The 26,355-nt window shown below is 44.1% G+C and overlaps 11 protein-coding genes across 11 annotated transcripts; 6 read left to right on the top strand and 5 right to left on the bottom strand.

Moving 5' to 3' along the window:
- Positions 1–39: 39 nt before the first annotated feature.
- Positions 40–1,817, top strand: L203_105012 (uncharacterized protein; the record flags this gene model as incomplete). The annotated part of the gene is made up of 11 exons (XM_066214385.1): positions 40–174; positions 223–310; positions 357–432; positions 529–552; positions 603–772; positions 820–878; positions 934–1,051; positions 1,101–1,265; positions 1,310–1,377; positions 1,426–1,577; positions 1,625–1,817. 11 exons carry the CDS (start codon positions 40–42, stop codon positions 1,815–1,817), a joined length of 1,248 nt encoding a protein of 415 aa, XP_066070482.1.
- Positions 1,818–2,175: 358 nt separating this feature from the next.
- Positions 2,176–3,272, top strand: L203_105011 (uncharacterized protein; the record flags this gene model as incomplete). The annotated part of the gene is made up of 3 exons (XM_066214384.1): positions 2,176–2,304; positions 2,371–2,691; positions 2,757–3,272. 3 exons carry the CDS (start codon positions 2,176–2,178, stop codon positions 3,270–3,272), a joined length of 966 nt encoding a protein of 321 aa, XP_066070481.1.
- Positions 3,273–4,485: 1,213 nt separating this feature from the next.
- L203_105010 (uncharacterized protein) lies at positions 4,486–5,402 on the bottom strand (the record flags this gene model as incomplete). Its single annotated transcript, XM_066214383.1, has 4 exons — positions 4,486–4,586; positions 4,632–4,723; positions 4,777–4,842; positions 4,885–5,402. 4 exons carry the CDS (start codon positions 5,400–5,402, stop codon positions 4,486–4,488), a joined length of 777 nt encoding a protein of 258 aa, XP_066070480.1.
- A 652-nt stretch (positions 5,403–6,054) lies between these two features.
- Positions 6,055–8,545, bottom strand: L203_105009 (uncharacterized protein; the record flags this gene model as incomplete). The annotated part of the gene is made up of 19 exons (XM_066214382.1): positions 6,055–6,222; positions 6,274–6,354; positions 6,413–6,448; positions 6,496–6,564; positions 6,611–6,687; positions 6,739–6,853; positions 6,905–6,980; positions 7,029–7,093; positions 7,141–7,334; positions 7,383–7,460; positions 7,512–7,596; positions 7,644–7,680; positions 7,736–7,809; positions 7,853–7,900; positions 7,950–7,969; positions 8,024–8,045; positions 8,103–8,193; positions 8,238–8,262; positions 8,308–8,545. 19 exons carry the CDS (start codon positions 8,543–8,545, stop codon positions 6,055–6,057), a joined length of 1,599 nt encoding a protein of 532 aa, XP_066070479.1.
- A 463-nt stretch (positions 8,546–9,008) lies between these two features.
- L203_105008 (uncharacterized protein) lies at positions 9,009–14,109 on the bottom strand (the record flags this gene model as incomplete). The annotated part of the gene is made up of 21 exons (XM_066214381.1): positions 9,009–9,164; positions 9,210–9,276; positions 9,332–9,435; positions 9,492–9,643; positions 9,689–9,750; positions 9,804–9,936; positions 9,984–10,202; positions 10,257–10,508; positions 10,563–10,764; positions 10,816–11,655; positions 11,710–11,717; positions 11,782–11,802; positions 11,848–11,881; positions 12,205–12,714; positions 12,764–13,010; positions 13,060–13,254; positions 13,305–13,393; positions 13,445–13,565; positions 13,615–13,789; positions 13,846–13,987; positions 14,047–14,109. 21 exons carry the CDS (start codon positions 14,107–14,109, stop codon positions 9,009–9,011), a joined length of 3,792 nt encoding a protein of 1,263 aa, XP_066070478.1.
- A 303-nt stretch (positions 14,110–14,412) lies between these two features.
- On the top strand, positions 14,413–15,317 carry L203_105007 (uncharacterized protein; the record flags this gene model as incomplete). Its single annotated transcript, XM_066214380.1, has 5 exons — positions 14,413–14,475; positions 14,535–14,780; positions 14,829–14,903; positions 14,956–15,205; positions 15,256–15,317. 5 exons carry the CDS (start codon positions 14,413–14,415, stop codon positions 15,315–15,317), a joined length of 696 nt encoding a protein of 231 aa, XP_066070477.1.
- Positions 15,318–15,500: 183 nt separating this feature from the next.
- On the bottom strand, positions 15,501–17,218 carry L203_105006 (uncharacterized protein; the record flags this gene model as incomplete). The annotated part of the gene is made up of 8 exons (XM_066214379.1): positions 15,501–15,567; positions 15,617–16,016; positions 16,064–16,238; positions 16,289–16,386; positions 16,489–16,503; positions 16,550–16,636; positions 16,684–16,886; positions 16,938–17,218. The coding sequence occupies 8 exons, from the start codon at positions 17,216–17,218 to the stop codon at positions 15,501–15,503; spliced, it is 1,326 nt and encodes a 441-aa protein (XP_066070476.1).
- Positions 17,219–17,580: 362 nt separating this feature from the next.
- L203_105005 (uncharacterized protein) lies at positions 17,581–19,892 on the top strand (the record flags this gene model as incomplete). The annotated part of the gene is made up of 6 exons (XM_066214378.1): positions 17,581–17,911; positions 17,964–18,113; positions 18,162–18,334; positions 18,385–19,674; positions 19,798–19,814; positions 19,862–19,892. The coding sequence occupies 6 exons, from the start codon at positions 17,581–17,583 to the stop codon at positions 19,890–19,892; spliced, it is 1,992 nt and encodes a 663-aa protein (XP_066070475.1).
- Positions 19,893–20,522: 630 nt separating this feature from the next.
- On the bottom strand, positions 20,523–22,581 carry L203_105004 (uncharacterized protein; the record flags this gene model as incomplete). Its single annotated transcript, XM_066214377.1, has 7 exons — positions 20,523–20,884; positions 20,931–21,425; positions 21,470–21,598; positions 21,642–21,837; positions 21,883–22,299; positions 22,346–22,398; positions 22,446–22,581. The coding sequence occupies 7 exons, from the start codon at positions 22,579–22,581 to the stop codon at positions 20,523–20,525; spliced, it is 1,788 nt and encodes a 595-aa protein (XP_066070474.1).
- A 1,048-nt stretch (positions 22,582–23,629) lies between these two features.
- On the top strand, positions 23,630–24,335 carry L203_105003 (uncharacterized protein; the record flags this gene model as incomplete). Its single annotated transcript, XM_066214376.1, has 5 exons — positions 23,630–23,794; positions 23,837–23,846; positions 23,913–23,990; positions 24,237–24,246; positions 24,293–24,335. 5 exons carry the CDS (start codon positions 23,630–23,632, stop codon positions 24,333–24,335), a joined length of 306 nt encoding a protein of 101 aa, XP_066070473.1.
- A 635-nt stretch (positions 24,336–24,970) lies between these two features.
- Positions 24,971–26,317, top strand: L203_105002 (uncharacterized protein; the record flags this gene model as incomplete). The annotated part of the gene is made up of 1 exon (XM_066214375.1): positions 24,971–26,317. The coding sequence occupies one exon, from the start codon at positions 24,971–24,973 to the stop codon at positions 26,315–26,317; it is 1,347 nt and encodes a 448-aa protein (XP_066070472.1).
- Between the last annotated feature and the right edge of the window lie 38 nt (positions 26,318–26,355).

Below are 26,355 nucleotides of genomic sequence, written 5' to 3'. Positions count from 1 at the left end.
TCTTATTATAATTGTTGGAAACTTTCAAGTCCACGCAAAATGGCAACAAGCCCAGTAGATGGGCCGGTAACTGTATCGTCATACATTAAAGATGAATCACGGTATGCTGCGATAGATAACATTCTCGACAGGAGAGGACCATGGACAGATGACAGATTCCAAGGAGGATTATCGGTAATCCCATCGTGGAGATATACTGTATTTGGACTGACTTGGGAGCAGACAAAAGAGTTCCTCAGGACTGGTTCAAAAATACTGGTCATTGGTGCGGGCGGCTTGGGCTGTGAAATACTTCAAAATCTTGCTTTATGTAAGCAAGGAGGTGGGAAAAGTAGCCATCCTAACGATGTGTATAGCGGGATTTAATGATATCCATGTGATAGACATGGATACTATTGATATCTCAAACTTGAACAGGCAATTTCTTTTCAGGTAAATTGTTTTGAAGCGGATTATTGCTAATTTGGACAGAGAGAGCGATGTGGGCAAGTCTAAAGCTCTCGTGGCCGCTAAATTTATTATGAAAAGGGTACTTGGGTCCAAGGTGACTCCGTGAGTCTAGCTGTGCAAGTATGTCCAAGGTCTTATGCAACCATTCGTAGTTATTATGGTAAAATTCAAGACCATCCGCCCTCCTTTTACGCTACTTTCGACATCATTGTTGCCGGCCTCGACTCCATCTCCGCTCGACGATGGATCAATGCTACTCTAGTCCAGATGGCTCAAGAAGATGAGGCGCAGCTGAAGCCGCTGATCGATGGTGGTACTGAAGGTAGGCTTGATTCCGAGCAGGTGATGGCTCTTGCAAACAACAAGTAGGTTTCAAGGGCCAAGCTCGAGTAATCTTACCCACTGTAACTTCTTGCTACGAATGTTCTGTGAGTAATTATCGACGAATGAGAAAGCGGCAAGTTAACAATTCACAAAATGTAGATCGATATGCTTACCCCTCCCACTGCTTTTCCTATCTGTACCATCGCAAACACACCTCGACTTCCTGAGCACTGTATTGAGTGGGCGAGCGTTTTAGAGTGGCCAAAAGTTTTCAAAGGTCTATCATTGCTATTTCTTCCCTTACAAGTTTGCTGATTGATCCGCAGATAAGAAACTTGAAACGGATGACCCTGATCACATTGAATGGCTCTACAAACAGGCCTCAGCCCGAGCAGCTCAATTCAGAATTGAAGGCGTGACCTGGACATTGACACAAGGCGTGGTGAAAAACATCATCCCAGCTATTGCTAGCACTAACGCTATCATTGCTGGTGAGTATACACATTTAAAGCGTGGAAAACCTAAAGCGGAGTAGCATCGTGCTGCAATGAGGCGCTCAAAATCGCTACTGCTTCTGCACCTTTTCTAAACAACTACATGATGGTACGGTTTCGTTTATCATTGGAGACACAAGCTGATAGATGTTGATAGTATGTCGGAAACGATTCGGTCTACACCTATACTTTCGAACATGAGAAACGACCAGATTGTCTTGTATGCGGGGGCGAATTACTCATGGCTGATGTCGGCAATGATTGGAGCCTACAACAATTCATTGAGGCTCTTTCCCAGCGTCAAGATCTGTAAGTCATTATGTACATTAATTATACTATGCTTATCAACTCAATAGCCAGATTTCCCGTCCATCCCTCTCCTTTTCTACTGGCAGAGCTCTTTTCTGGCCAACTCCTCCAGATATGTACGAAGCGACCAAAGATAATTTGGAGAAACCTCTGAGCGAATTATTAGAAGATGGAGATACAGTGGTGGTGGTTGATCCTGCGTTACCCGTCAGTGCTAGCATCACAGTCAAGTTTGTATAAATAAAATCATAACGGGAAGCAGACACTGGAGGTGTCTCGGTAACATTGCAAAAAGTATTGCATTTTGGCATGTATGCATGAATAATAAATCAAGACATATTTTAAGTTTAGTAAAAATAAGTACCTGTTATAAATGACAGAAACCGAATATCGATTCTTCAATTTAAACTGTATTTCTCATTACAACATTAGATATCTATCATATATTTATTCTCCAAACTCCATAATCAAAATCTTACCAGTCTACACAAAATTCTAGGACAAGCTCCTACAGCAAGGAAATAGCACTCTGCTTGACGATTATTAATAATCCAGTCCTCATCTGTAACATCGGCAACAATACAGGCAACCATTTATAATGAGCTCAACAATATCTTCAACAACTACTTCTTCCAATTCTGGCCTTTTCCCAACTTCAAACCCAACCAGTTCGCCTAACAGTGGTGAGGACAAGGCAAAGAATAGTACCAATGTTTACTACCTTGTCGTATGTGTTTACTCTTTTCCTCTTTGAAACTATCTTTTGCCGTCAATATGCTCACAAATTATCTAGTTTCTCGGTGTCTTGGTCATTCTTATGTGTATTGCTCTATGTCTTGCAGTCCGTGCTATGCGTATGCGCCGGCGATATCGAGCGGCTGCTCGTCATGCACTTGAACGAGGTGAAGCAGTACCCGATACCATTCGCGAAGATTTCTGGGGTCTAGGTGGGTTGGCGGGATGGAACTCGGATGGATGGGATCGACTAGGCATGGTTAGGATTGACAACCAATTAAAAGAAGGAGATAAGAAGTGGGACAAGTTGCCGGTATTAGTCGAGGCCGAGGCGGAAAAGGAAAAGGTGCAGGATGGTGAATTGTGGGAAGACATTCGTGTGAGTATCTTTGATCTTCCCGGCTGTCATTTGAGACTGGATGGGCAGCTGATTGTATAATCAAGCCTCTGACGGTACAGTCCATACGCCCGTTTCCTCAAGAAGAGCTTGATGCTCACCGATATGCTGATTCATGGGATCGGCCAATCCCGCGTACAACCCAAAGTCGACGTTCCCCGCTATTTGGTCGCAACCGCACAAATGATGGCAACTTCAATGGTCTTGAAATGCCATCAAATCCTGATTCTACATCTGGTATACCAGAAATCGAAGCAGACCGTACAATAGGTCCAGGAGAACGGCTAAGGGTGGCTGTAGTTTTGCAGATGCCAACGTCGGTTGCAAACCACCAGAGGTATAAGCATAGAGGAGAGAGTGATGAAGAAGAGGTTGCATGGGAAAATGGGATGGAAATTGGTGTCTGGGAAGGTGTTTTGGATGGTAAAGCACCAGCACCACCTGGCCCAGTAGACCTTGGTACGATGCCAAGGCCATCGCCTTTGGGAGAGGATGGCAGGGGATTGGTACGATCAAGATCCGAAGAATCATATGGTCATGGTGATATTGCCTCTTATCGATGATTGATTTAGCGCTTCACATTCAAATATATACAAGTATAATTGTATTCACGTGAGTCTGACAGACAATCGCCTTACAAAGGTTGCTGATTATTTACGCATAAGAGTGTAGCATTTGCCTCTAAAGGTAGAAGATGCCTTTTTTTATCTTGACAAAATCTTGTCTTCCTGGCCCAAGTCAATTATATCGAGACTGCACAAGCATTCAACAATCCTGTCGCTGCTCGATTTTCTGTCCTTGTGTGAATTCCTTTATCACAGCGGCCACAGGTCAATCCTACTAGATTACGTCTTGCATTATTTGCCACCTAAATCAAATTTCAGCATGGCTCACGGTGAGGATATTGCGAGATGGGTAGTAACTGATACAAGATAGAAATTGAGTCAAGATCTTTAAACATTTCCTACATCTGTCGTAACTCTGTATAAAAAATCATTCCGCCAAACTTATCTTCTGACCTCTGTTGAACGTCATGTCTGATAATCCTTCAATTGGCTTTGACTGAGCCCTCTTGTCTGGGCTTGATCCAACTTGGGAACAGGGAAACAAATATAGTGAAAGGGCCATCAGCACACATGTTTGTAGTCTTTCTTCTCATCTCACAGCCTCGAATGGTCATCCGTCGATTAATTGACCTGAGAGCTGGGCAACCGTTGTTTTCTACCCATATGTATCTGACAAACAGAAAGAAAGATCTATATTGTCCAGCTAACTTCCGCCTTCCAAATGGACTGCAAAAATGAAGGAACAACGAAGGATTTAACCCGTCGTACACGCTGCCATCAACAAGAGAGACGATATGATTAGAGCCAAAAGAAAAGCCGAGACTTGTAGATTTGCAGCTCCATATATCTTAACTTGTGCTTCGAACTCTTCCAACCACTCTCCTGCTCGTGACGTCGAAGAATGTATCAGCGTTGAGGGTAGCAACTGCGATGACTCTAATTACCTAGATTGGAAAATCAGTGATTATGACAATTCTGACCATGGATCTGTTCAAAGAGAGTCAAGATGTTCAACAACATTGGGCAGAAGAACCAGAAGCTAGCTGTCATAGAGTCATACTCAAAAACAGACAGCCATGATTCTGTCACGGATTTAAAACATTTTAATAACATTTTGATATTCATCTAGGGAAGTTGTGTTTCGGTACGAGACCATTCGATGCAAAACACTATACATCTTTTGTATCTTGTATTGTTGTTACGTATATGTTCACTTCAACGAGGTGAAAGTCAGAGCAATGATAGCTGGCACAATGATGAATGAAACTGAAATGGCAAAACACCAACTACACCTCTTGGCATACTTCAGCTCTGTCTGGAGAAAAGTCAGTTGACACTGGTTACAAAATGAGAGACTTGCCTTGCGAATAATGGCAATCATTTCATCAAGTTTTTGCGCCGCCTCGGGGTCTTGCTCCTGTTGGAGAGGCTCTAATGGCATCCAAATACTAGAAAACTTGTCAGTTTACGGGAGATTGTATAACACCAGGTGGATACGTACATGCACATGCCAATGAACCAAATAAGAGGAAAGAAAAACACGGCAAATCCCCATAACCAAAGGCTTCTGGCTAAAGTCTTTGGTTCAGACTCATTTTCTACAGTATACCTCGGGAGACTTTCGTTAATGCGAAAAGATCTGAAAGAAATGCTTTCAGTGGGATTTGGGAGGACTTGTGGATCGGTCCGGCCATCATAAGGAGGAGGGGTGGTAGGTGAGTTGGATGTGTTGGACGTATATCGGGTCACTTCAGAGACATTTGTTGGTTCGCTAGTCGTTTCAATACTGCCTCTTCTGGCATCCTCAGCCAAGGAACCCTCTATGGAGCGTTCAGAAGGACTGGAGCCACAACTGGTTCTCATGGCGGGCTGGCCTCCTGTAGTGACGACCTCTTCAAGCCGGTTAGGGGAAGCTGGCGGCCTGCAATTTCCACCCTTGAAGAACAGCCCATTATCAGCGTCAAATATAAAAGACGACCGAGGTAACGGAGGTCGGTCCTGGATGGGAGGTGTAAGGTCCATACAAGCGTTTCTGCGAGGATACTCTTCAACGGTCCTGTTAAGACCAAAGCACAGCTGCTCTCCCTCTGGATGATTCAAAACGCTGAATGAAGAAATGCTGGGCATAGTTGGATTGCTACTTCCGTGGAGTTGAGGTCTAAGTTGGACAGTCTACCGATTTCCCACCATTTATATCCCTCTTGCCTTCGATTTGAATTGCTACCCAAACAGCCTGCCCTCAAACCACATTCGAGTGACTCAGAGAAAATCAGGAGCAACCCACTCCCAGAAAGTTGAGTGAAGTCGTGATGCTCTGATTTTTCTTCTCAAATGACAAACCCCAACGACGAAAACGTCTACGAGACAGCTGCTACCCCTTGCAACGCCTCGCTTTCATCCCTCATTAGCCCCTTTTCCACTCCTTATCCAACTTTTCTGCCTGTTTTGTTCAACTGAAAGTAGAAGAATGAAGAAGAAGAAAGTAAACAAAAAGAATTTTAAAAGCGGAGGTTTCTACTTGGAACACGGAGCTGAATTTTCAGGAACCAGGAACACCTGATGATCAATTGACTATGGATGTATTACTCTTCTTGATAAATCCGACGTTCCCCCTTTAAAAAACAAAATAATAAATATAATCTGCAGAGATATAAAATATAATTGAGACTTTTCATGTATTAGACTTGTAAACCCAATTCAAACTTCATCAACACCAATACATACAGTTCAGTCGCTGCTATCCAACGCTAACGCTTAAGAGGAAATCATTACCAAATGCCTAAATTAGATACCTGAAACCTCGCTGCATTTGCAAGGCGTCTTGCACTGTCGTACTCTCCAAGACGGCAGCTTTCTCCAGCGTATCACTGTGGTCGTCAAATGCCTTTTCACCCTCCTCAATTCGTCTATTGGCTTGTACAAGAATTTGACGGAACCATAAGTTAAGCTGTGTACTTGCCATCAGCTGAACTCGGTTTAACATGAAGGACAATCGTACTATGATGGTGAGGCCAAACATTGCCAAGACGATGCCATAGGACTTTGCATAGCTGGGACCGAATTTAGTAGGCCAGATGTACTGTGCATCTTTAGACTGTGTCTGGAGTACTTGAACGCTTGATAATGATGGAACTCACACTTCCTACAATATTCCCAATTTGGGACATTGCGTTCTGTACTTTGGTAAGAAGATGATTTCAAAAGACACAAGAATGCGTACCATGAAGGCAAGTGCCACTGCTCTCTTTGCCGGAGGTCGAGGGAATGAGCTGCTCATCCATGTATACATCTTGTCGGAATCAGATGCGATCTTTGGCATGGTAAAAATAACCCACAATGACATATCCGGCGTAAGAGCCTGCTTGGAAGAACAGAGCCACGTATCTGCCAGCCTTGTTGGATGGCTTGGTAGCTATGTGCTTGTCAGTTTCGCGTTCAGCAATGGCGAGCTCCTATCAATCACCTATAGAGATGATAAATCCCATGATACCCATCAAGAGCGGCCACGTAGAATGCCAAAACTTTTCATTCGTCTTGTCTGAATGCCATGAGTTGATGAGAGCCAAAATACAAGCAAACTGGAACCAAATTGTAAGTCTGATGGCTGAGGGACGGTGAAGCAAACTAACAATCCAAGGAGGCGCTGAAAGAAGCAAGGTCTCTGTCGTCCCGTATCCCAGAGTCTTTGTAAGGGTAGGAAAGTAACTGCAATATTGCATTAGTCCAATGTTGATTTAGCGACTAAAATCTTACATGTTAAAAGATAACCCAGTAACGCATGCCGTCAAACTGGCCATGAGAATGTATATCTTCCAGTCCTAAATTCTTTTCAGCTGCGAAATTTCAAGATTGGTTTTTGGCTCACAGAGACTGCCATGATGAACCCAGTATACCACATTTCTTCCTTTGAATCCTGGTCAATTTCACCCACATCTTCCAACATTCGTAGTTGTGCTACTTTCAATTCTTCTTCAGTGAAGCCGCGACGGCTGTTATGAGGAAAATCTGGGAGCATAACCATGGCGATGAGCGCAAAAAACATTGTCAATGCTCCTTCGACTATGACATATTGAGTGTGAGGATGTGGCATATAGAAAGATGCCTCACTGTAAAAAAGCCATCTCCAGGCTGCATGGCCGAGTACACCCTTCATGTTGGCCAATACACCAGCAGCAATCAAGGAGCCTAAAAACGTTTTGTAAGCCTATTGTGTACAATCTTGGCGCAAAAACTTACCGAAAGCATTGGAAATGAGGTTGCCGCAGTAGAGAAGAGTATATCGGAGACTGATTTCGTCTTTCTTGTACCACTTGCTCAACATCTGTAACGCTGGTCAGCATCTATGAGCAAAGACAAAGTTGGACGTACAAATAGTGCGCCTGGTAGGAATGCTGCTTCCACTACTCTGCATGTCATGTCAAACTTAGCCTCAACACAAGTTGTGAACAGATTGTACGTACCCGAGGAAAAGCCGTGTCATGAGTGCTCCTACAAAGTTTCGACAGACACCTGTGAGAACACTAATCATTCCCCACTATTAGGCTTCAGCATTGCACTCTCAAGCACAATCTCCTTACCAAGAGCATGGCTATGGGAATGTAGATGGAAGGGCGCCCAATATGATTCTACTCAAGTCAAAGAACTGCACATGTCAGAGCAATGATGATGGCATACCAAGAGCATGTTGGAGGGTACTGTTTCTAATCAGTATTCTCCCTTTCAGACGACACCTGCTTGCAATTGCATACCTTGAAACAAAATATACCCAACCTGATCAATATCACACCTCAGCGACGCATTACAGCACCGGTTAACCCCTACACTTACATATAGAATGGATAAAATAGTTGGAAAACGTTGCCCAGTAAGATTGAGATCTTCTTGAAAGCCTTGTAACCTGGCTGCGCCCGCATTATTCCTGTCAATATAGTTACTGAGATTCATGTCAGTACGCTTATCAACCAGCCAAAACTAGCGACAGACAGAACTATTACAAGTCAGCTCTATACGGCAATTCCACCAATCAACGCACTGTAAATCACAATTAGGATACTGAATCTCAGGTCCAACTTCAGCTTTAATCTCTTCTCAATCTTCTTCCTCCTCTCCGTCCCAGGGGCGAGACTATCATCCTGCTTTCCTCTCTCAGCAGTACTTGGAGCCTCTGACAGATGCTCAAACTGGCCGATCTCCTTTTGTGACAGGTCATGGCCACCGGCTTTACCGTCAACGTTCGTCAACTCGCGATGCTGCGCCTCTTGCTTTTCCATAGCAAAAGTGCTTGTAAATGGAGAACAAGACAAGGCAAATGTCTACACTATCGCCTCTCTTATATCAACTCCGTCTTTATGCGGTCGGGCGGTTAACAAGCCATCTTGCGGTCAGCTGAACGATAGATTGCCTAGGTTGCTCTTATGCCTCTACAAAACAGTGAAGACAAACATAATGGTAACAATTATCATTTTGTTTACCGAGATAGTGCCTGGCTCAGGTGATGTCATAAGACTGAGATAGCCGAGATAACATCACGAGTCAAGGCTATTGGTGGTTACCGCTGGCTGTTGGTGGTTATGGCATCTGCATGCTGCAAAATTGGTATATCTATTAGAGCCGACGGATCTTCCATGAGTTTTGGAGGTTTCGGAAGAGTCAGAGTCGTCTATGAAGAGAGAGAAAGGAGATGGAGAGCAGTTTGATGCGCGCAACTGGAATGCTACAGTGATGCATGAGATTTCATATGCCGTCGACCACTTGGCCTTGCCCTTCTCGTTCGGCGTTGCCCTTCAAACGCTCTCCTCCTGTTGTGGGCCGATCTAACCGCTTGCCGGCCAGGACCTCGCGGACCTCATGTAGAGAAAGAGTCTCATATTCTACGAGAGCTTCGGCAAGCTTCCAAATGTCAATACAAGTAAATATTGGCAGATGATGACTTACTCGATGTAGTTCATCCTCATGGGTTTTGAGGAGATTTGCCGCTCGGGACATGCCGGCATCCAAGAATCTACATGGAACAGTGTACAATTAGCTCAAAAGTATTGTTCATTTCAACAACTAACCCTCGTATTTCGCTCTCAATCTCGTCCTTTTTCTTACCAGAGAGGTACACGGACTCTTCATCACCATGAGCTACCAACCCGACCTTGTCGCTGAAGCCGTAGTTCTAAGAAGCCAATCAGCAATCTTAATGTAAGCTGCAAGGTAACCTTGAATACGCGCCCGTATCATTCTAGCTGCTACGTCTGTTGCACGTTGGAGGTCACTAGAACACCCAGAAGTAACATCGTCATGACCAAAAATCATCTCCTCAGCAGCACGTCCACCAAGAGCGACATCGATCATGGCATTGTATTCGCGTCGAGTATACGAGTCTTGGGGATGTTAGTAGTATTTCAAAGACTAAGAAGCAAACCCACCCTTGTCTTGTTCAGGTAGTTGAAATGTGATACCGAGAGCTTGCCCGCGAGGCATAATAGTTCTGAAGAGTCATCAACACCATATACGTTTTGAATGAACAAATTTTTAACAAACACTTTGTGAAGAGGCATTGCACCTGAGGTATGTAAAGCGACCAAGGCATGACCACCTTCGTGATAAGCGGTCGCACGCTTAGATTCTTCCGTAACATAATGAGATCTCCTCTCAGCGCCCATCAAGATACGGTCTGCTTTGTAGTCAGTCTATCCATACATATTCTAGATATGGACACACCCTTTGCCCATTCAAAATGCTTCAACTGAACTTTCTTTTCGCCATCTCTAGAAGCTTTGACTGCGGCTTGATTTACCAAATTTTGCAGGTCCGCTCCGCTCATACCTGGGCAGCCTCGAGCAATGATACTTGGGTCGACATCAACATCAAATTTGACTTCTGACATATGGTGCTTGAGGATCTCTATACGTCCGCGGACATCAGGAAGACCAACAACCACTAACGTAATCTACTGTCAATATACAATGTTATCCAAAGATATATTCAGCTTACCATGACGGTCAAAGCGGCCAGGGCGTGTGAGGGCTTTGTCAAGAGACTCGGGAAAATTAGTAGCAGCAATGATAATGACGCCTTCAGATTGTTCAAAACCGTCAAGCTCTACAAGAAGTTGATTGAGAGTCTGTTTCATATAGTGCTGGTCCTTTGCACTTCGTTTGGAACCAATAGCATCTAGCTCATCGATGAAAATAATAGCAGGGGCTTTCTTTCTAGCGGCAGCAAAAAGCTCACGTACACGTTTGGCTATTGATGTAGTTAGTCACCATTTGCGCAATCTGTCGTTAAACGTTTACTAACCCCCTACACCGACAAACATTTCGTCAAAGCTTGAGCCTGATGCAAACAAAAAGGGAACTTCTGCTTCACCAGCAACGGCTCGAGCGAGCATAGTCTTACCAGTACCAGGGGGACCAGTGAGAAGAACACCTTTAGGTAGTTTCCCACCAAGAGAAGAGAATTTTTCAGGATTCCGAAGAAACTCAACAATCTCTTCTAGTTCCTAAACGCCATGCGTTAATGTAAGCCTTTGCAATGTTACCGGATAGCTCACAGTCTTGGCTTCTTCGACACCATGAACATCACTAAATTTGACGACTTTGCCTTCTTCCGGTTCGAATTCCACAGGGCCTGGGCCAGCCTTCAACAACCCAGTATTTTCCATGACCATAGATAAAACAGTAAGAATGATGAACCCCCACAAAAGGAAACCGCCAATCCAACGAAGAAGACGCAAAGCATTCATCTGAGGAGTTGGAGGAGCCATCTGAACATATATAGGATTGAGTGGAGAACCGGCGTTAGAAGTATTTTGCAAAGTTTGAGAAGAGGCTGGTGATGGCCCGCGAAGTAAGGAAGATGCCAACAAAGGTACATTGGAAGCCGGAGGTGAGGGCGCTGAGTTTGAAGGCGGTTGTAAGATAGTAGAAGAAGCAGATGTTGTAGGAGCAGAGCTTGTCTTGGCTCCCGAAGAAGCCAGAAGCCGGTCTCTCTTCCTCACCATTGCCACCACCTCCATTAACCGACCATTCTTTGCTAATGCCTCCATGAAGATGGCCCACCCCTCTTCACTTTTCAAGAGGGCCTGGCTGGCCGTTCCGTCATCTGCTAGGGCGACGCCCTCATAATAGGCAACTAAACCAGCATACTCTCCTCCTTCCAAAAGTTTGCGCAAAAGGGCTAATTGAGCTCCTTCCTCTTCTTTATTGGCATGGGCAGCAATTTCTAGCTCAGCGATTTTCTCTTGAAACGGGGTGAGATGGGTTTCAGAGTCATTGAGCGCCGAATCAGGAGTGCTTGATGGCCTGGATTTATTGCCGAATAATGCTCGTTTTGTAGAGGAGGTGTGTAACAATCTAACAAAAGGTGATGCCTGGGCAAAACATCTCGAAGTCTGTACAAAACTGTTGTTAGCCATGTCAGCTTCTATGTCATACTTCTTGCTTACTAGAGGAACTGGCCATATTAGGTCTTGTTCAAAACATCTTGTTTTGGAAACAAGGAAATTTAAACCTCTGACCTGTACCGGTCTTAAAGCCATCTGGTATGAAGTCAGCCGCATCTGTGGTCCAGAATTCCAGCATACCTAGCTGACTGAACCCAGATTTGGATAATGAAAGCTAGAGGAGATATTATCTATCTTTTATATTACTCACAAATAATCTTTATATTAAAAACAATATAGGATCGCTTGAGTGACTTCTGTCGCAAATAACAAGATGACGTGTAATAATCAAAGCCAATGATAACAATAATACAATGATTGAATTCCAAGTCAGAAACAGTAATAGTAATTTGGTTCTTGGTTTGATCAATTTAATTAGTAGTACTTGTAAAACTAGGAAGCTCACAGCTATGCATACATACAGACGATACTCAAACAGCAAGCAAAACGATAGCACAGGAATAACAGATTGGTTCACCACTCGCTATCCTTACCCACTAAATACTTACTACTGCTCTTCCATTTGTGCCCCTTTTGCTTACCCAAATGAACGCCCGACTTACCAGCATGATGCTTTCTTCCAGCATCCTGTCTTTCTCGCTCAACTTGCTTAGCCACCACATCCTTCACTTTGTCTTTATCTGCAAGTTTTTGAGAAGGCAATCGGTCTTGATACCGTCGCTGATTTCTAGTTGATGGCGCGTGAGAAGTAAAGTCGGTAGGGGTATAACCAGTGGAGCCTTCGGAGCTTTCGGAATCACAGTCAGAGAGGGCATCGGTGACGGAGTGTTCGGACCCAACATCTTCTTCGTTTGAGTCGTTACCAAGGGCACGATGAAGACGGATGGCTTCTAAACTGGCAGCTATGGAAGTCTCATCTGATTGATCTTCTTGCTGTAGCTGTTTGGTTCCCTGACTAAGTGAGCCATGCTCTTCATCATCATTATCATCTTCCTCTTCTTCCTCTTCGTCATCGCTAGGTGGGAGATCTTGAACTGCAACCATGTACTATAACAAGTCAATAAACAAAATGAGAGGAAATTTGGCTTTTACACACATGTTCAAGCTCTTCTTGTACTGCTCGTCCAAACCCACTAGCTTCTACTTCGAGATCAATTCTCAGACGCTGTAATTCTGTTTTGTACAACTCATTTTCCCCAGCAGATGACACTGCTTGGAGTTTTAAAGGCTTCTCTGGCTCTTCCACTCCGACCACATCCCTCCACATAGGCCATGAAGCTCCTTCATATCTGAATCGGCGTTTGAAGAAACGACGCACGCAGTTGACGTCCCGGTTAAAAAAACTTATACAGTTAATCAGGGAGGCCAATACAGAAAGATCACATTACTCACTATTCAGCGTTCTCATGTCTAGTGCTAACCATCTGGGGAAAATCAATCACTATTGGCTCTTCCGTCTTCCTCTTGAGCATGATGTTGAATTCGTTGAAGTCACCATGTATCAATCCTGCATGAGCAAAGCGAACAATGAGTTCCATAAGCTTGGAGTACAGTTCGGCAGGGTTATCCACTTTTTCAACAGCACGTCTAGCAACAGAGCTCAGAAACCTATTACTACAGCACTATAGTATACTTACAGTGGGTAACCATCTATCAGAGACATTACTATACAATGGCGTGCTTGATCGATAGGAATTGGTACTGGAAAACCGTGCTGGTACAATGCCTTTTGGAAGAGATGAGTTTTGATCGTAAACAGAACAATTCCAAAACACACTTTCATAAAGGCAAACTCTTTTTCTGCTGAAAGCCTGCTCATATACATCCATGATGCGCTCCTTCTTTTACCAAGGTAATCTCTTTTGTTCTTTATTGCTCTAAAACTGATTCGACCCAAGCTATAAAACGATATCAGTTTCTAGCAGTCTGTCAATCCATTTCGCTTACCGGTGCATTTTCATGACTCTCTTATCTCCTTCTTCATCAGCCACTACATAAATATCACTCTCTTTGCCCACTCCAATCTTGTTTCCCACAGATTGTACACTCGGCGTCTTTCTTCGAGAAAACGTTCTCAAGGCGAGATAGTCAAGACCACCGTACGTCAATCTGAATCCGTCATCTGGAGAAGAGCTAGCTATGAGCGACAATACAAAATGAGAGCCAAACATTACCTACACTTGATGTTTTGAACGCGAGCGACAAGTTTACGTCTAGCAAGTTGGCCTAGCGACTTTTTAACATTTCCGCCACGGATTTGAGAAATCTCTGCAATCAACTTTGATGGAACCGATTCGTGATTCCTGGATCCTATTTCGACCTATGCAACAATTCATACATCAGCCATCCATATCTTTTATTAGCATAGACCGAAATTACAGCAGTGAGGACCCGAAAATCATCTGCAGAGAGAAAGCGTAAGTCCGTAGCGTCTAATCTCATTCTTCTGCTTGGATAGAACTAGTATTCAGCCAGCTTAATTGCAGCAGGTTGCTACAGGCTTTTTTGATATATATATGTTTACTTTTGAAATGAATGAAACTTCTTGCAAGAAATAAAAGTACGTTCAAAATCTTTGGCGGAGATGGCCGCTCTTTCTCGGGCGTTGACCTCTCTCCCTGGCTTTTGACCGAATGTCGTCATCACCATTAAAGTTGTGCGGGAAATAGGTTGTCCGAGAGATATATATATACTTGGCTTTTTCCCAATTGATAACTAATTTCATTTTACATTTATACTTTAAAAATGACAAACTCAAAATCTATCTTGTTCGTCTTTACATCCGCCGAAAAGCTTCTCAATGGAGCAGTAAGTGTTGTGTTTTTCTAAACAATTCCTAGCGATTAGCTAAATACTGATATTCCTAGCCCACTGGTTGGTACCTTCCTGAAGCCGCCCATCCCTATTATATTCTCTCCCCTACCTATCGCATTGATGCGGTTTCCGTCAAGGGCGGCCCTGCTCCTCTGGACGAGAATTCTAAAAAGATGTTTACCGACGAAGAGTCTCAAAAATTCCTGAAAGATCCTGCCGCTCAGAAACTTGTCAGAGAAACCAAAAAAGTTGAAGATGTCAAAGCCTCTGACTATGAAGCTATTTTTGTCATTGGCGGGGTAAGCGTGACCATCCTGTTGGCTTAACGTATGCTGACAAGGTTGAAGCATGGACCGTTGATGGATCTCGCCAAAAGCAAGGAATTTGCAAAGTTGGTCGAAGACTTTTATGCAGCAAAAAAAGTGGGTTTCCTACTCTTAATGGTTTCTGAGATCAATATTGACTGGTGTTTAGCCTGTTGCTGCAGTTTGTCATGGTCCAGGTGCACTCGTTCTTGCCAACGACCCCGCTACGTCCAAGTCTATTGTCTCTGGCGCTAGTGTCACAGGCTTCTCCAATTCTGAGGAAGCTCAAACTCCTTACAACGACTTTGTCAACATCTTGCCTTTCAGTTTGGAGGACAAATTGAAGGAGCTTGGTGGCAAATATGAAAAAACTGAGGACTGGGGTGTAAAGGTCTTGTGGGACAAGGGTATTTTAACTGGTAATTCTTGTGTTTTTGAATTTTGAAATATTAATCTGACCCATGCTTAGGTCAAAATCCGGCTTCTGCTGGACCGCTGGCTGATAAGTTGAAGGAGATCTTGTCTGTTTGATCAATTATCATACATGGGGTTGCGCCATAAACTGAAAGGTATCAAAACTAGCAGAATGCACAAGATGGTATATTTGCGATTGTTGTACTTTCAGCGTTCTTTATCAACCACCAGTGATACATAACTTTTACAATGTAGTACTGTTGACTACGGTTTTATATTACAGTTGAACGATATAATAGATCAAAGCACCTTGTTTGCCCAATCATCAACCTTTGTAAGAAGAGGGAAACCTTTGGATGGGGAAGAACTGTTTTATTTCAGACGGATTCTTGTTCAGAAACCGTCGAGTAACTCACCTTGCTTTGGTCTGAACAAACACTTTTTCCACTCCAGCATACCTTTTATCAAACTTCTCATACAATTTGGGGAAATCTTCGATATCGACACGATGGCTCACCATAAAGCTAACATCAAATTTGCCAGTCATGAGATAATCACTCAAGATCTCATGCCAGTAAAGATGAACTGGCGCCTGACCGTTTCCAATGAATCGGACACCCTTTTCCATAAGTGCACCAATGTTGAAATGATTGGTGTACCCAGAGTAAACGCCAATGAGACCAATCCTACCCATCTTCTTGACAAGCCATATCATCTCATTAGGTGTTTCGGGAACGTCGGTCTCAAGCATAAGCGTTTTTTCAATTTTGTGGAGCATAGTCTTGGGCTCATGAAATGTGGTAGCGTCGATGCAGACTGTAACAAAATTAGCAAGCAATGCCACCAAGACCTTCCAAACATACCATCAAGACCTTGAGGGACTTCTTCGTGAATACGTTCGGTCACAGTTTCTGCTTTAAAATCCACAGTGACGACTTCAGAGCCCAAAGACCTTGCAAGAGCAAGACGCGTTGGATTGTTGTCTATGGCGTAAACCTTGGAGGCGCCTTTCAAGAGTGCCCACTTGACACAGCAAATCTAAAAGATAAAAGTCAGCATTGAAAAGTACAGCTATAGACAAAACTTACTCCAATAGGTCCAAGACCCCAGATACCAACAATGTCGCCTTTCTCCACTCCTGTGTCAACTATGGCATGATAGGATGTGGGAAGAACGTCGGACAAGTCTTTGAATCGACGTCAGCAAGTATAGACAATACTCTACCACATCTCTCACACCCCAATGCCAATTCCACTTTTCCCTCCCTCCCACCTGGTCATAAACTTACAAAGTGCTTGCTCGTCTTAAAAGAATGTAAGCGTGACATAAATTAGCAATAGGAACCTTACCGGCAACACCTTCTGGGATTTTCATGCAATTAACTTCACCAAATGGTACTCTGACATATTCAGACTGACCACCAGGCCAGCCGCCGGCTACGTCCAGTATGAGCAACGCTTCTTTTGAGTTGCTCAACACCCACTCAAGTGGCCATAGCCAAAGAAGGCGGCATCACGTTGACCCCACATGGTTGTAACAACAGAAGAGTCATTCGTTTTGTCACAGAAAGAAGATAGCTTTTGCTGACAGTAACGACAAGTACCGCAAGCAATTTGGAAAGAAACCACCACACGGTCTCCAACGCTGAGCGTGGTCACAGAAGCGCCCACCCGATCGATAACGCCCCTACATTCTCGTCAAGGTATGTTTAGTTACAAGTATAATAAAAGAGCCTACATGAACTCGTGGCCAAGGATATCACCTTTCTGCATGCCCATCATCTCTGAGTGATATAGATGAAGATCGGAGCCACAAATAGTGGTTCCCGTCACCTTGACAATGACATCTGTGTCTTGAGTAATATCTGGAATAGGAACATCAATCATCCTAACATCTTCCTTCCCAAACCAAGCCAATGCTCGCATCTTTGAGCCGTCCTCCCTGGCCTTGTAGGGAGACTTGGTGACGGTAGGCTCGGTACCCATGTAGTCTTGAACGAGGCTGACAGCTGCTTGCATTGTTCTTGTTTGCGAAATAGATGTAAAAGTAAAAGAGATAACAAACTTATATGCCCAATGATTTATTCTATTATATACTGTTTCAAAGCTGTAAATGGAGTCAGTTCCAGTGATATCATCATCATAATCCAATAGTCGGAATCGTCGCAAGAATCTGATGACGTCACAAAAAAGTGAACATTACCTTGACGGGATCAACTTTGGAGGTATTACGTAACATGTTGCGCACAGATGCAGCATGAGCTACCTGGCTGATTTTTTTGATTTTTTTGATTTTTTTTTGTCGCGTTCACTTTTTCTTTATTTTTTTCCCTTTGCCACTAACAATTTATTGCCAGCCGTTGTCTCTCTTTTTTATTGTAATGCAGCAAAAAAGCAGCCACTTTGTGGTTCCCCAGCCTACGACACTTCCTTCGTATCCTCCTTCGTCGCAGGCCCAACAGACCCACAATATCTCTCCGCCTCCCAGCTCCCAGTACTGTCCATTACCTTCAAGAGAGACGCAGCAAGTTCGTCCGCCGTCTCAGCAGGCATATTCTCACAATTCTTCATATGGATACGGACTTGCATCATCTACATCACAGAATTTTCGAGTCGAGAGTAACATGCCAGTGTCAGCCCAAGAGTTGTTCGTTCAGAATAGAGGCAAGGCAATCACCACGGCATCTGATAAAATCATGGCGGCAGTCAAGGGTAAGGTGGCTTGTTGGTGGGTTTACGGTCAGATCTAACACTTGGACTCCAGAGCTTGGATGGCAGTTATCTTCGTTACAGGGAGAAGTGGCGTCACTGAAGAACGACAATCGCCAGCTTCGAGACCAACTGCATGAGATACAGCAGGGCCAGAGAGCTTTGCCTACTCGTGATGAAGTTTCAGAAGGAGTCTTAAACAGTGGTAGGATAATCCAATAGAGATAGAATTTAATCTGAATGATACTTGCAGTTGTTCCAGCTCTGCAAGAAAAATTCCATTCACATCTCAACGAGGTCAACGGATTGGTCAAACCCCTCTCGCGCAACATTGTAGACATTGTCCTGCCTCAAGTAAAAAACTTACTGGCCGAGCGAGACAGAGCAGAGAGAACAGCAAGAGAGAAAGACGAGTTAAACCATCAAGTAGGTGTTGGCCGAGTTGCTATCGGTGGATTGATGGTAACATCACATAGCCTTTAGAAGGACTTTTGACCCATCTTGTCAGCAAATTAGGTGCTGTAGAAAGTATCGGCAATACTCTCCCAGCTATACGGAGTATCTCACAGGCTGTAGGAGACATTGCTCTTTGTAAAGACTCTTTGGCGCGCTTGCAGCTCATAACGGAACAATCACATATGAACAATACCTCTAACGAATCTCAGAAATTACGAGAAATATCATATGCTCTCCAGCAAAGCTTACAGGATTTACACCTCAAGGTCGATAAATCTTCAAATGCCAGCCAATTGTCTAGTCAATTGTCGGATCAACTGGAACTTAGCAAGTTTACCAGCTACACCGTGACGACGAACATGAATCTTGGAAAGGTTTTTGACGCTCTTAAAGTGCTGATGGCAAACCAAAACGACCTCAAACTACTTGTGCAAGGATTATCTTCAGATTCATACTCCTTTTCTGACTCTCAGCGGTCATTACATCATATTAAAACACATGTTTATAGCAGCCAGGAAGGTAGTCAAGCATACTTTGCAACACCCCTTTCTAAAGGCATGACTCTGGAAAAAATGGCACCTCCGACACCCGGTTTTACAAGTCATATCAGAGCAGCACATTCAAGCTCTATCCAAGTTCCTTCCACTCAATCAAGCTCAACCCAGTCAAGTTTCTCCGGCGATCGACCGCTGGTGGGTAATAGCGTCACCGATATCTTTGGGCCTAAATCTTATATATCCGGTTCAGGGCAAACACAAGTAGATTCTGTCATTCAGGAAGAAGATTCCCAAGTCGGCTCGGATATGCCTGAAACTAAAGCCAGCGAGGTCAAAGACAACGAAACCACAGATCTGCTTAATGAACCTCTTGCAGTTTCTACCGCCAAATCTAAGAAAAAAGCAAGAACTCAGAAGAAAAAGATAATTCCTCCTACTCCTTGCGAAGTTGAGCATCCGTTAACACAGTCCATTTCCGTTGAAGCTCAACTCCACGAAGAAACTAACAATGAAACAACTGCAGTTTCTGAACAGACTCAAGTCAGTTGCCAAGGCAATATACGGCGCCAGACACGCAACAGCCCACAAAACAGTAGTCAAGCACAAAGTTCTGATGCCACGTCTAGCCTGAGCAAAGCCAGTAAAAATACTCGCCGTCGTGCTCGTATACCATCACACATATCTGACTCTCAGCCTACCCCGGAACAAGTTCACCTCAGTCATACTCTTCCAGTTCAATCCATGCAAAATCATCCAAGTCCATCTTCTCCGCCCATGCCTATCTCTTCATCGGCCATCAAGTCTGACAAAAGCGTAAGTAGCAAGGGAAAGAAGAGGATTTGGGATTTTTCGGATGATGAGGATGAGCTTAAGCCATGAATGTCTTTTGTTTGTTCTATGTCGCGCAATATGTGTTACTCACTGGTGCTGATCAAGATGCCATACCAAAAAATGTGAGTTCATTCTGACATGATATGATTGATGAACTAACAAGTTCAAGATTTTTAACACATGTACTAAGAGGCCGCTAATCATATTGGCATGTGGCTGCCTAATTTTCACTCTGTTATCATCCACCCAGTCTGATCTTTGATTTTCTACTGGGTATGTTTTCCTATCTTTTACGGGTTTTGTGGTGCTGTTCACGAGTACTGCAATCAGTGCGTCGCTGATGTTTCAGCGTGAAGTCGCTGCTAGTGCTATATTACATGTCTATTGCCTTCTACCTCTTTGTATTTGTTTCTACTTTACCTCGACATGTAAAGATTGTTTGCCCATGCATACATGCATCTTTACTACTTCAGGTTGTTTGTGGTGATCTAATCCTAGACGCCCAATCAAATTTCAACATGTGGTTCCACTATTAATATTGCAGCATCGATAATTCTGGGTTGACTGTTTGTTCAAGAGCCCAGTCAAGATTATCCTTCACAAAATCCTTCTACTGCAAGATTATATTGTCATGATGCACCTTTTCTTTCTCTATTGAGAAAAAGAAATTAGACTGAAAGTATATCCCTACATGATGGAATGCTAATGACATTGTAGAATGCGCAAATGATAACCACAGAGCCATATTAATTCAGAGACATTCTCTTTTCTATGAGCAAACCTGTGCACAACCTCTCCTATTATATGCGAAAAGGGAAAAATCTAGAGCTCTATGCTAGTGGTGTTCCACTCTTCGATTCGACCAAATCATTTGGAGTAGCGACCCTCGTCTCTTGCTGACTGCTAGTAGCAGAGCCTCGATGTGTTCCGTCAGGAAGATAATCAGGATGGTTCTTGGAATGCTTGGGAGGGAGAGTTGTGTCTGGCGCACCAGGGGCGCCGTAGGCAGAAGGATCCTCAGCGTCTGCCCCCCCGCCATGGATGTCGTACCGGTCGGTCATTTCCTGAATTTGGAAGTCGGTCAACTTGGGAAGCTCAGCAGCGACCAAAGTAGGACGACGCTCGGTCAAGTGAGCGTGGGCGAAAATAACATCAAGCTCTTCTAGAGATCGGCCCGTCGTTTCGGGATAGACTATTATGAATAAGCTAGGATTTTTGGGGAGAGAGTCGCAACTTACAAATCCAAATAAAAGGCAAGAAAACACAGTTGATGCAAGCAAAGAACAAAAAGGTGTAGGCACCAATAGAGGCAGTCATGGTGGGCAAGACTTGGACAACAGTAAAGTTGAAGAGCCAGTTGACCATGGTGGAGATAGCATTGGCTTCAGTTCTAACGGCCATGGAATTGAGTTCGGCGGGGTAGAGCCAGGGAAGGGGGAGCCAAGTGGCACCAAAAACGGCAATGAAAAAGTAGAGGCCGAAAGCAGCACCCTTGGCAGACTTTGCGTCGCCTGGAAGAAGACAGCCGAAAGTAATAAACATGGCAGCAGCCTGACCAAACGTGCCAATGAGGAAAAGCTTTCGTCGTCCAACACGCTCGACAAGAAAGAAGGAAGTGAGGGCAAACATGGCGTAGACAATGGATAGAACACCACCTAGGATCAAGGAAAGAGTGTTGTCAAGACCAATCTGATTCTTGAACAAGACAGTAGAATAGTAGATGACACTGTGGACTATCAGTTGAGCATTTGGCTGTAGACGTACGCATTACAGCCACCAATCTGCTGGAACAGCTGAGTGGAAGCACCAACGAGGGCACGTCGTAAATGCTGGTTCTTACCACCCTTGAGAATGTCGCTCTTTCGGCTGGCTCTAGCATTGACCTGAGCAGCGAGGGCATCAGAAACTGATATGGTTAGTTTGACTCCTGATTATGACAATCAACTCACTCCTGTTCTTATCCGCAATAGCTATTGGATCATCCTCGCTCTTGGAGTCGAGGGCAGCAATCACCCGAAGACCTTCATGGTCGTGGCCATGGGATATCAACCAACGAGGAGATTCTGGCAGTACAGAAACACCGCCAATCAAGATCATGGCAAACAAGATTTGCATCGCAATGGGGAACCGCCAGGAAACAGAGCTCTGGATAAGAGTTAGCATAGAAAGACAGCTCACGATTTTACTCACGTCGACGAAGGAGAGACCAAAGTCAATCCAATAGGCAATCACAGTACCGACAGCGACGGTGGAAGCTTCCATGCAAATAAGGAATCCACGGTTGTGAGCTTTGGACGTTTCAGCGACCCAGGACGGAATGGTGGCAGTGTTGGCTCCGTTTCCGAGACCAGTGATAACACGGCCAACGAAAAACTGAACGAAGCCGCCGACATTTCCCTTTGGGTCACCGGGGCCGAAGGCGCAGACAGAGATAATGGTACCGATAATCATAACACAAGCACCGAGGAGCATCATCCGTCGACGTCCCATACGGTCGCCACAAAAGTAGGCAAACAAGGCGCCAAAAAAGCAACCGACTTCATAACAGGAAGTGACGGTTCCCTGGATGGTACCCGCGTGAACGTCGTTGGCATCTTTTTGGAGAGTCTGCAGATAATCAGCATTGATGCTGGACCACATAGACACCACTCACAGCTGGAAACTCTGTATTGAACTGCTTAGAGGCAATGATACCAGACATGAGACCTAGCCAGAGGTTGATTATCTGTATATAGGTCGGTTTTGCGACTCACCCTGGTCATAACCAAAGAGAGAGAAGCCACATGTAGCGATGGCCACAATGGCATATAACAGAGAGTTGCCATGCAGACCGCCAAAAGTGACAATCCTGCCAGTCCCACCACTGATAGGAGCTTTTTCGGTGGACATCTTTTTTTTGGGAAAAGATCAAATTACAAAAAATTGAAGGTCAAAGGATGATTAGGCTATCGAGATAATCTTATCAATATAGCCGCGCGATAAGATACGATCGTGCACGGAATTAAATTAAATAAATACAATGAATAAAATAAAATAAAAAGTGAGAACGAAAAAGATAAAATTTCTTTTCTCTCTTTATACCTTACAAGACGAACCACTCACCTTTCTTGGATATTGTTAGTGGTTATCATCTCCACAAACCCCACTATAGATAGACCCTGATAGCATCCTGCTCCTCTGGTTATCCCAGCCATCTCCACATTCCTGAAATCTATCAAATTTTTACCTTGCCATATTGGGCTTCGGTCGGATGGACCGACATTTTCGCATCTTTTCCAATGATTTTGCTGAATAGGCTGTATGCCTATAGAGTAAGCCTCGTTTCACGCCATGTCCTTAAATCCAAGCTAAACGCCATAAATAGATAACATGAAATGGTATACGGATGGCGTGGGCTATAAGCGGCCTTTGATTGCCGTTATCACCTTTGACATTACCTCAGGGCAATTTTACCGAATCGGATGTAAGATTATCAAACGAGCCGGTGAAATGACTATGGAATGGACAAGAGACTTAAGTTTGTGGTAACAGCTTCACAGACCCGACCAATGGACCCGGAACTCGCCCGTCCTCAAGTTTCATGGCGTTCTACTCATAGCAAGAACAACAACCATCCAGCACTGTTGATACGTAACCTGTAGAGCGACAACAATTTTTCTCCTCGACCTAAGCTATAATTTACGGCAATGACATCATGGCTGCCGTCGGTAATAGAACGCTTGGCAGTGGCACCAACTTAGATCCAGGAAAACGTATGCCGCCGTCGCAATTGCCTAAAGAAGATGGGAAAAACTTTCTTCCATCCATCCTGAAAACTTTCTCGCCGGGTATGCCTCTTGTTCTGGTCCGCTAGAAGTGATTCAGGAGGATGAGAAGGACAGCCAGAAAAGAGGGAAACGCTCGAAACTTCGTCAGGGAGGGAACTTGTTGTCCGTCCATGGCTAACTCACCAACGACTCGTCGAAGCCAATATGCGTATGGGGGATACTCGGACCGATTAAGCGTGGTGCTGAGAAATATCGTGACCGCGAATGGAGGACGGTTATGTTGCTGGTCCTGTCTTAGCGTACACCTTCTCGGTGTCGATCTCCTTGCGAGTATGGTGCGTTGGGTAGGACTTTGCGGTATATGGAATGATTGATAGCACTCGGAAGGTGGGTTAAATCATGCAGACCCTTCGGCTATCTGTTTAGACTGTGTGCGCTAAAGCAATCATGCAGAAATCTTTCGGTGGCTTTGTGACATACACATAGCGGGCTCTATGCATCTCTATAGGGATGTGGATCCTGGGGCTTCCTGTGCTTGCAAATGGTGATGTGGAAATGGACTATGGCGTTGTCGGCGTTGGACTGCTGACTATTTTCAATGTTCAAGTGTCGACAAGAGGATGATTAGCCACGGCTGCACTTGGTATTCCTGGCAACAGCAGCTGAGACTGACTACGCTACTACCAAATTTACAGTCTAGGTGGTTAGCTTTGTCTGGTATAATCATAAGTTGGTTGTATACGCAACATCAAATTTGGATCACTGATACAAAAACAGCGGATACAAGGTATGGACAACGCCACAGATCTTGGAGAGTCACTGACCCACGAAAGTCGTTTCATTATGACAAAAGCAATGGATCAAGTTTATCCTTGACGTACTTGATTCTTTGCTTACAAGCGATCTTCAAGCGATGATCTAACGAAATATAATAAGAATCAGACCATACAAATTGGTTGTCATCTGCATAAATATACCTCTACTGTTACGGCTGGCAATTCTCCAGACTCAACTATCATATTCTGCCCTCCATTTCAACCATCTGATAGCATGCCTAACAAACAGGATAGTTCAGGCTCCTAATATTACCATTTTTAGCTAAACAAATAGCTTATATCAAAGAAAACTTTAGAAAATGGTCTTTATCAAAATTCCAAGAAGCAATACAGTGCGCAAATATTTCAAGGCATGTGAGAGACAACTGGCGAATTACGTAACATCACTGCCTTATCTTTCATCACTAATCCCCTTGAGAATAACTCACTGTTCAGCAGCGTTGATGATATGACGGTGCCGCCACTGTCGGCATTACATGGGATTAGGATATGCCGCATACTCTGTTGTTCCGCATAATACAACATTCCATATACATATATATATACATATCTTTGTTTAATAAATGCGTTTACCCATACTCGTGATTTTTCAAAAGCTGGAAATCGGATAACCAGTCATTTTTTTTGATTTTCTGATCGTCAACTCTATTTCATTCTAAACAACAATACTCTTTTATGGGACTGGAGAGCCAAGCTGACTCCCACTCAGCCATTCAAAATGGTGGTGGTAGTCCTGAAGCCCTTAATCTTTTGGAAAGGACGCTTAAACCCATCAAGCCCTCTTCAAGACTGGGCACTGTACCGCCTACCAGTCGACCCAGCTCACCAGAAAAATCCAACGTTATACTACCTGAGGAGATATGGAAAAAAATCATCTACTATCTGGTTGACTCTCCATCAACACTATGCGCTTTAGCTCTAACATGTCGAGCAATGTCCTCTCTTTCGTTACCACTTTTGTGGCATCGAGTTTCTGTAGGCTTGAAACACCGCAGGTGTCCGACGAAATCAAGCTACATTGACGCGACCGCAACTCAGATCACCACCTCGGGACTGATCAAGCCTCCCGCGCTACCGTTTTTGACTGCAGAATTGAGAAGCTGGACTCACATCATGGACTTCTACTTTGACTGCTTTAAATGGGCCCTCTACATCTTTGAACAAGAGCATCGCTATGTGGGCTTGTTTGTTAATGTTAAGATTATCCGTCTCCATCTGGACTCCTTGAGCGGGCCCATGTTTTCAAGCGGTGTACCGCATCAATGGAGAATCGAAGGTAATTTTGAGGGACAGTATACGTCATCATACCCAGACGCCTTCCTGTATTATGAAAACTATGCGGACGCCCTACCAGCTTGCGATAAAGTGGTTTACTTGGGCCCATCTGACAACGACCGCTACAACAAGTGGCACGCCGCTTGGGATCATCGAACGTTGAGAGAGCGGGCTCCAAAGAAACTAGTCGTTGTCTTGACAAATGACTCTCACCATATCGATTTCAAACACAATTCTATGACTAGATGTGCGAGTTCCCTTTGCGAAATTGAAAACCTTCACGATATTGTGGTCATCTTCTATCAAGGAAAAGATCGACACAAACATCTCTCCAAAATCATGGAATCTCCATGGAGACATATTCGAAAGCATCTTGTTTATTTTTTGAAACGAGCAAGGGAAAGACATCCTTGGACGCGGGTCACATTGGTTAACACTGAGTGCTTTGAGGTGAGGTGGCTGGGATTCAGTGAGCCTTTAAAAGGTCAATTATTACAGCAAAAAGTCAAGGAAGAGTTGAAAACTGAGGGGCTGTCAAGGTGGGGGATGAAGCTTTTTGAACGTTTTCCAGAGCATGTTACCCATACCGATGAGGATGATGACATTGACAGGACAGAAGCACGTGAATTAAACGCGGGAAAGGAAAAGGAGCGTCTTTTGTCGATGAGCGAATATCTACAAACTGAGGATTGGGAAGGAGAACTTGAAGAGAGTGAGGTTAAGCAGTGGCTTGATGAATCGTCTTGATTATATTTACTTGTGTTCTATTTTACATTGTTTTTTGT

The sequence above is a fragment of the Cryptococcus depauperatus genome, chromosome 6, assembly GCF_001720195.1.
Source record: "Cryptococcus depauperatus CBS 7841 chromosome 6, complete sequence".
NCBI lineage: Eukaryota > Fungi > Basidiomycota > Tremellomycetes > Tremellales > Cryptococcaceae > Cryptococcus > Cryptococcus depauperatus.
Note: the sequence above shows the minus strand (reverse complement) of the source record. Positions and strands in the feature narration are given on the sequence as shown.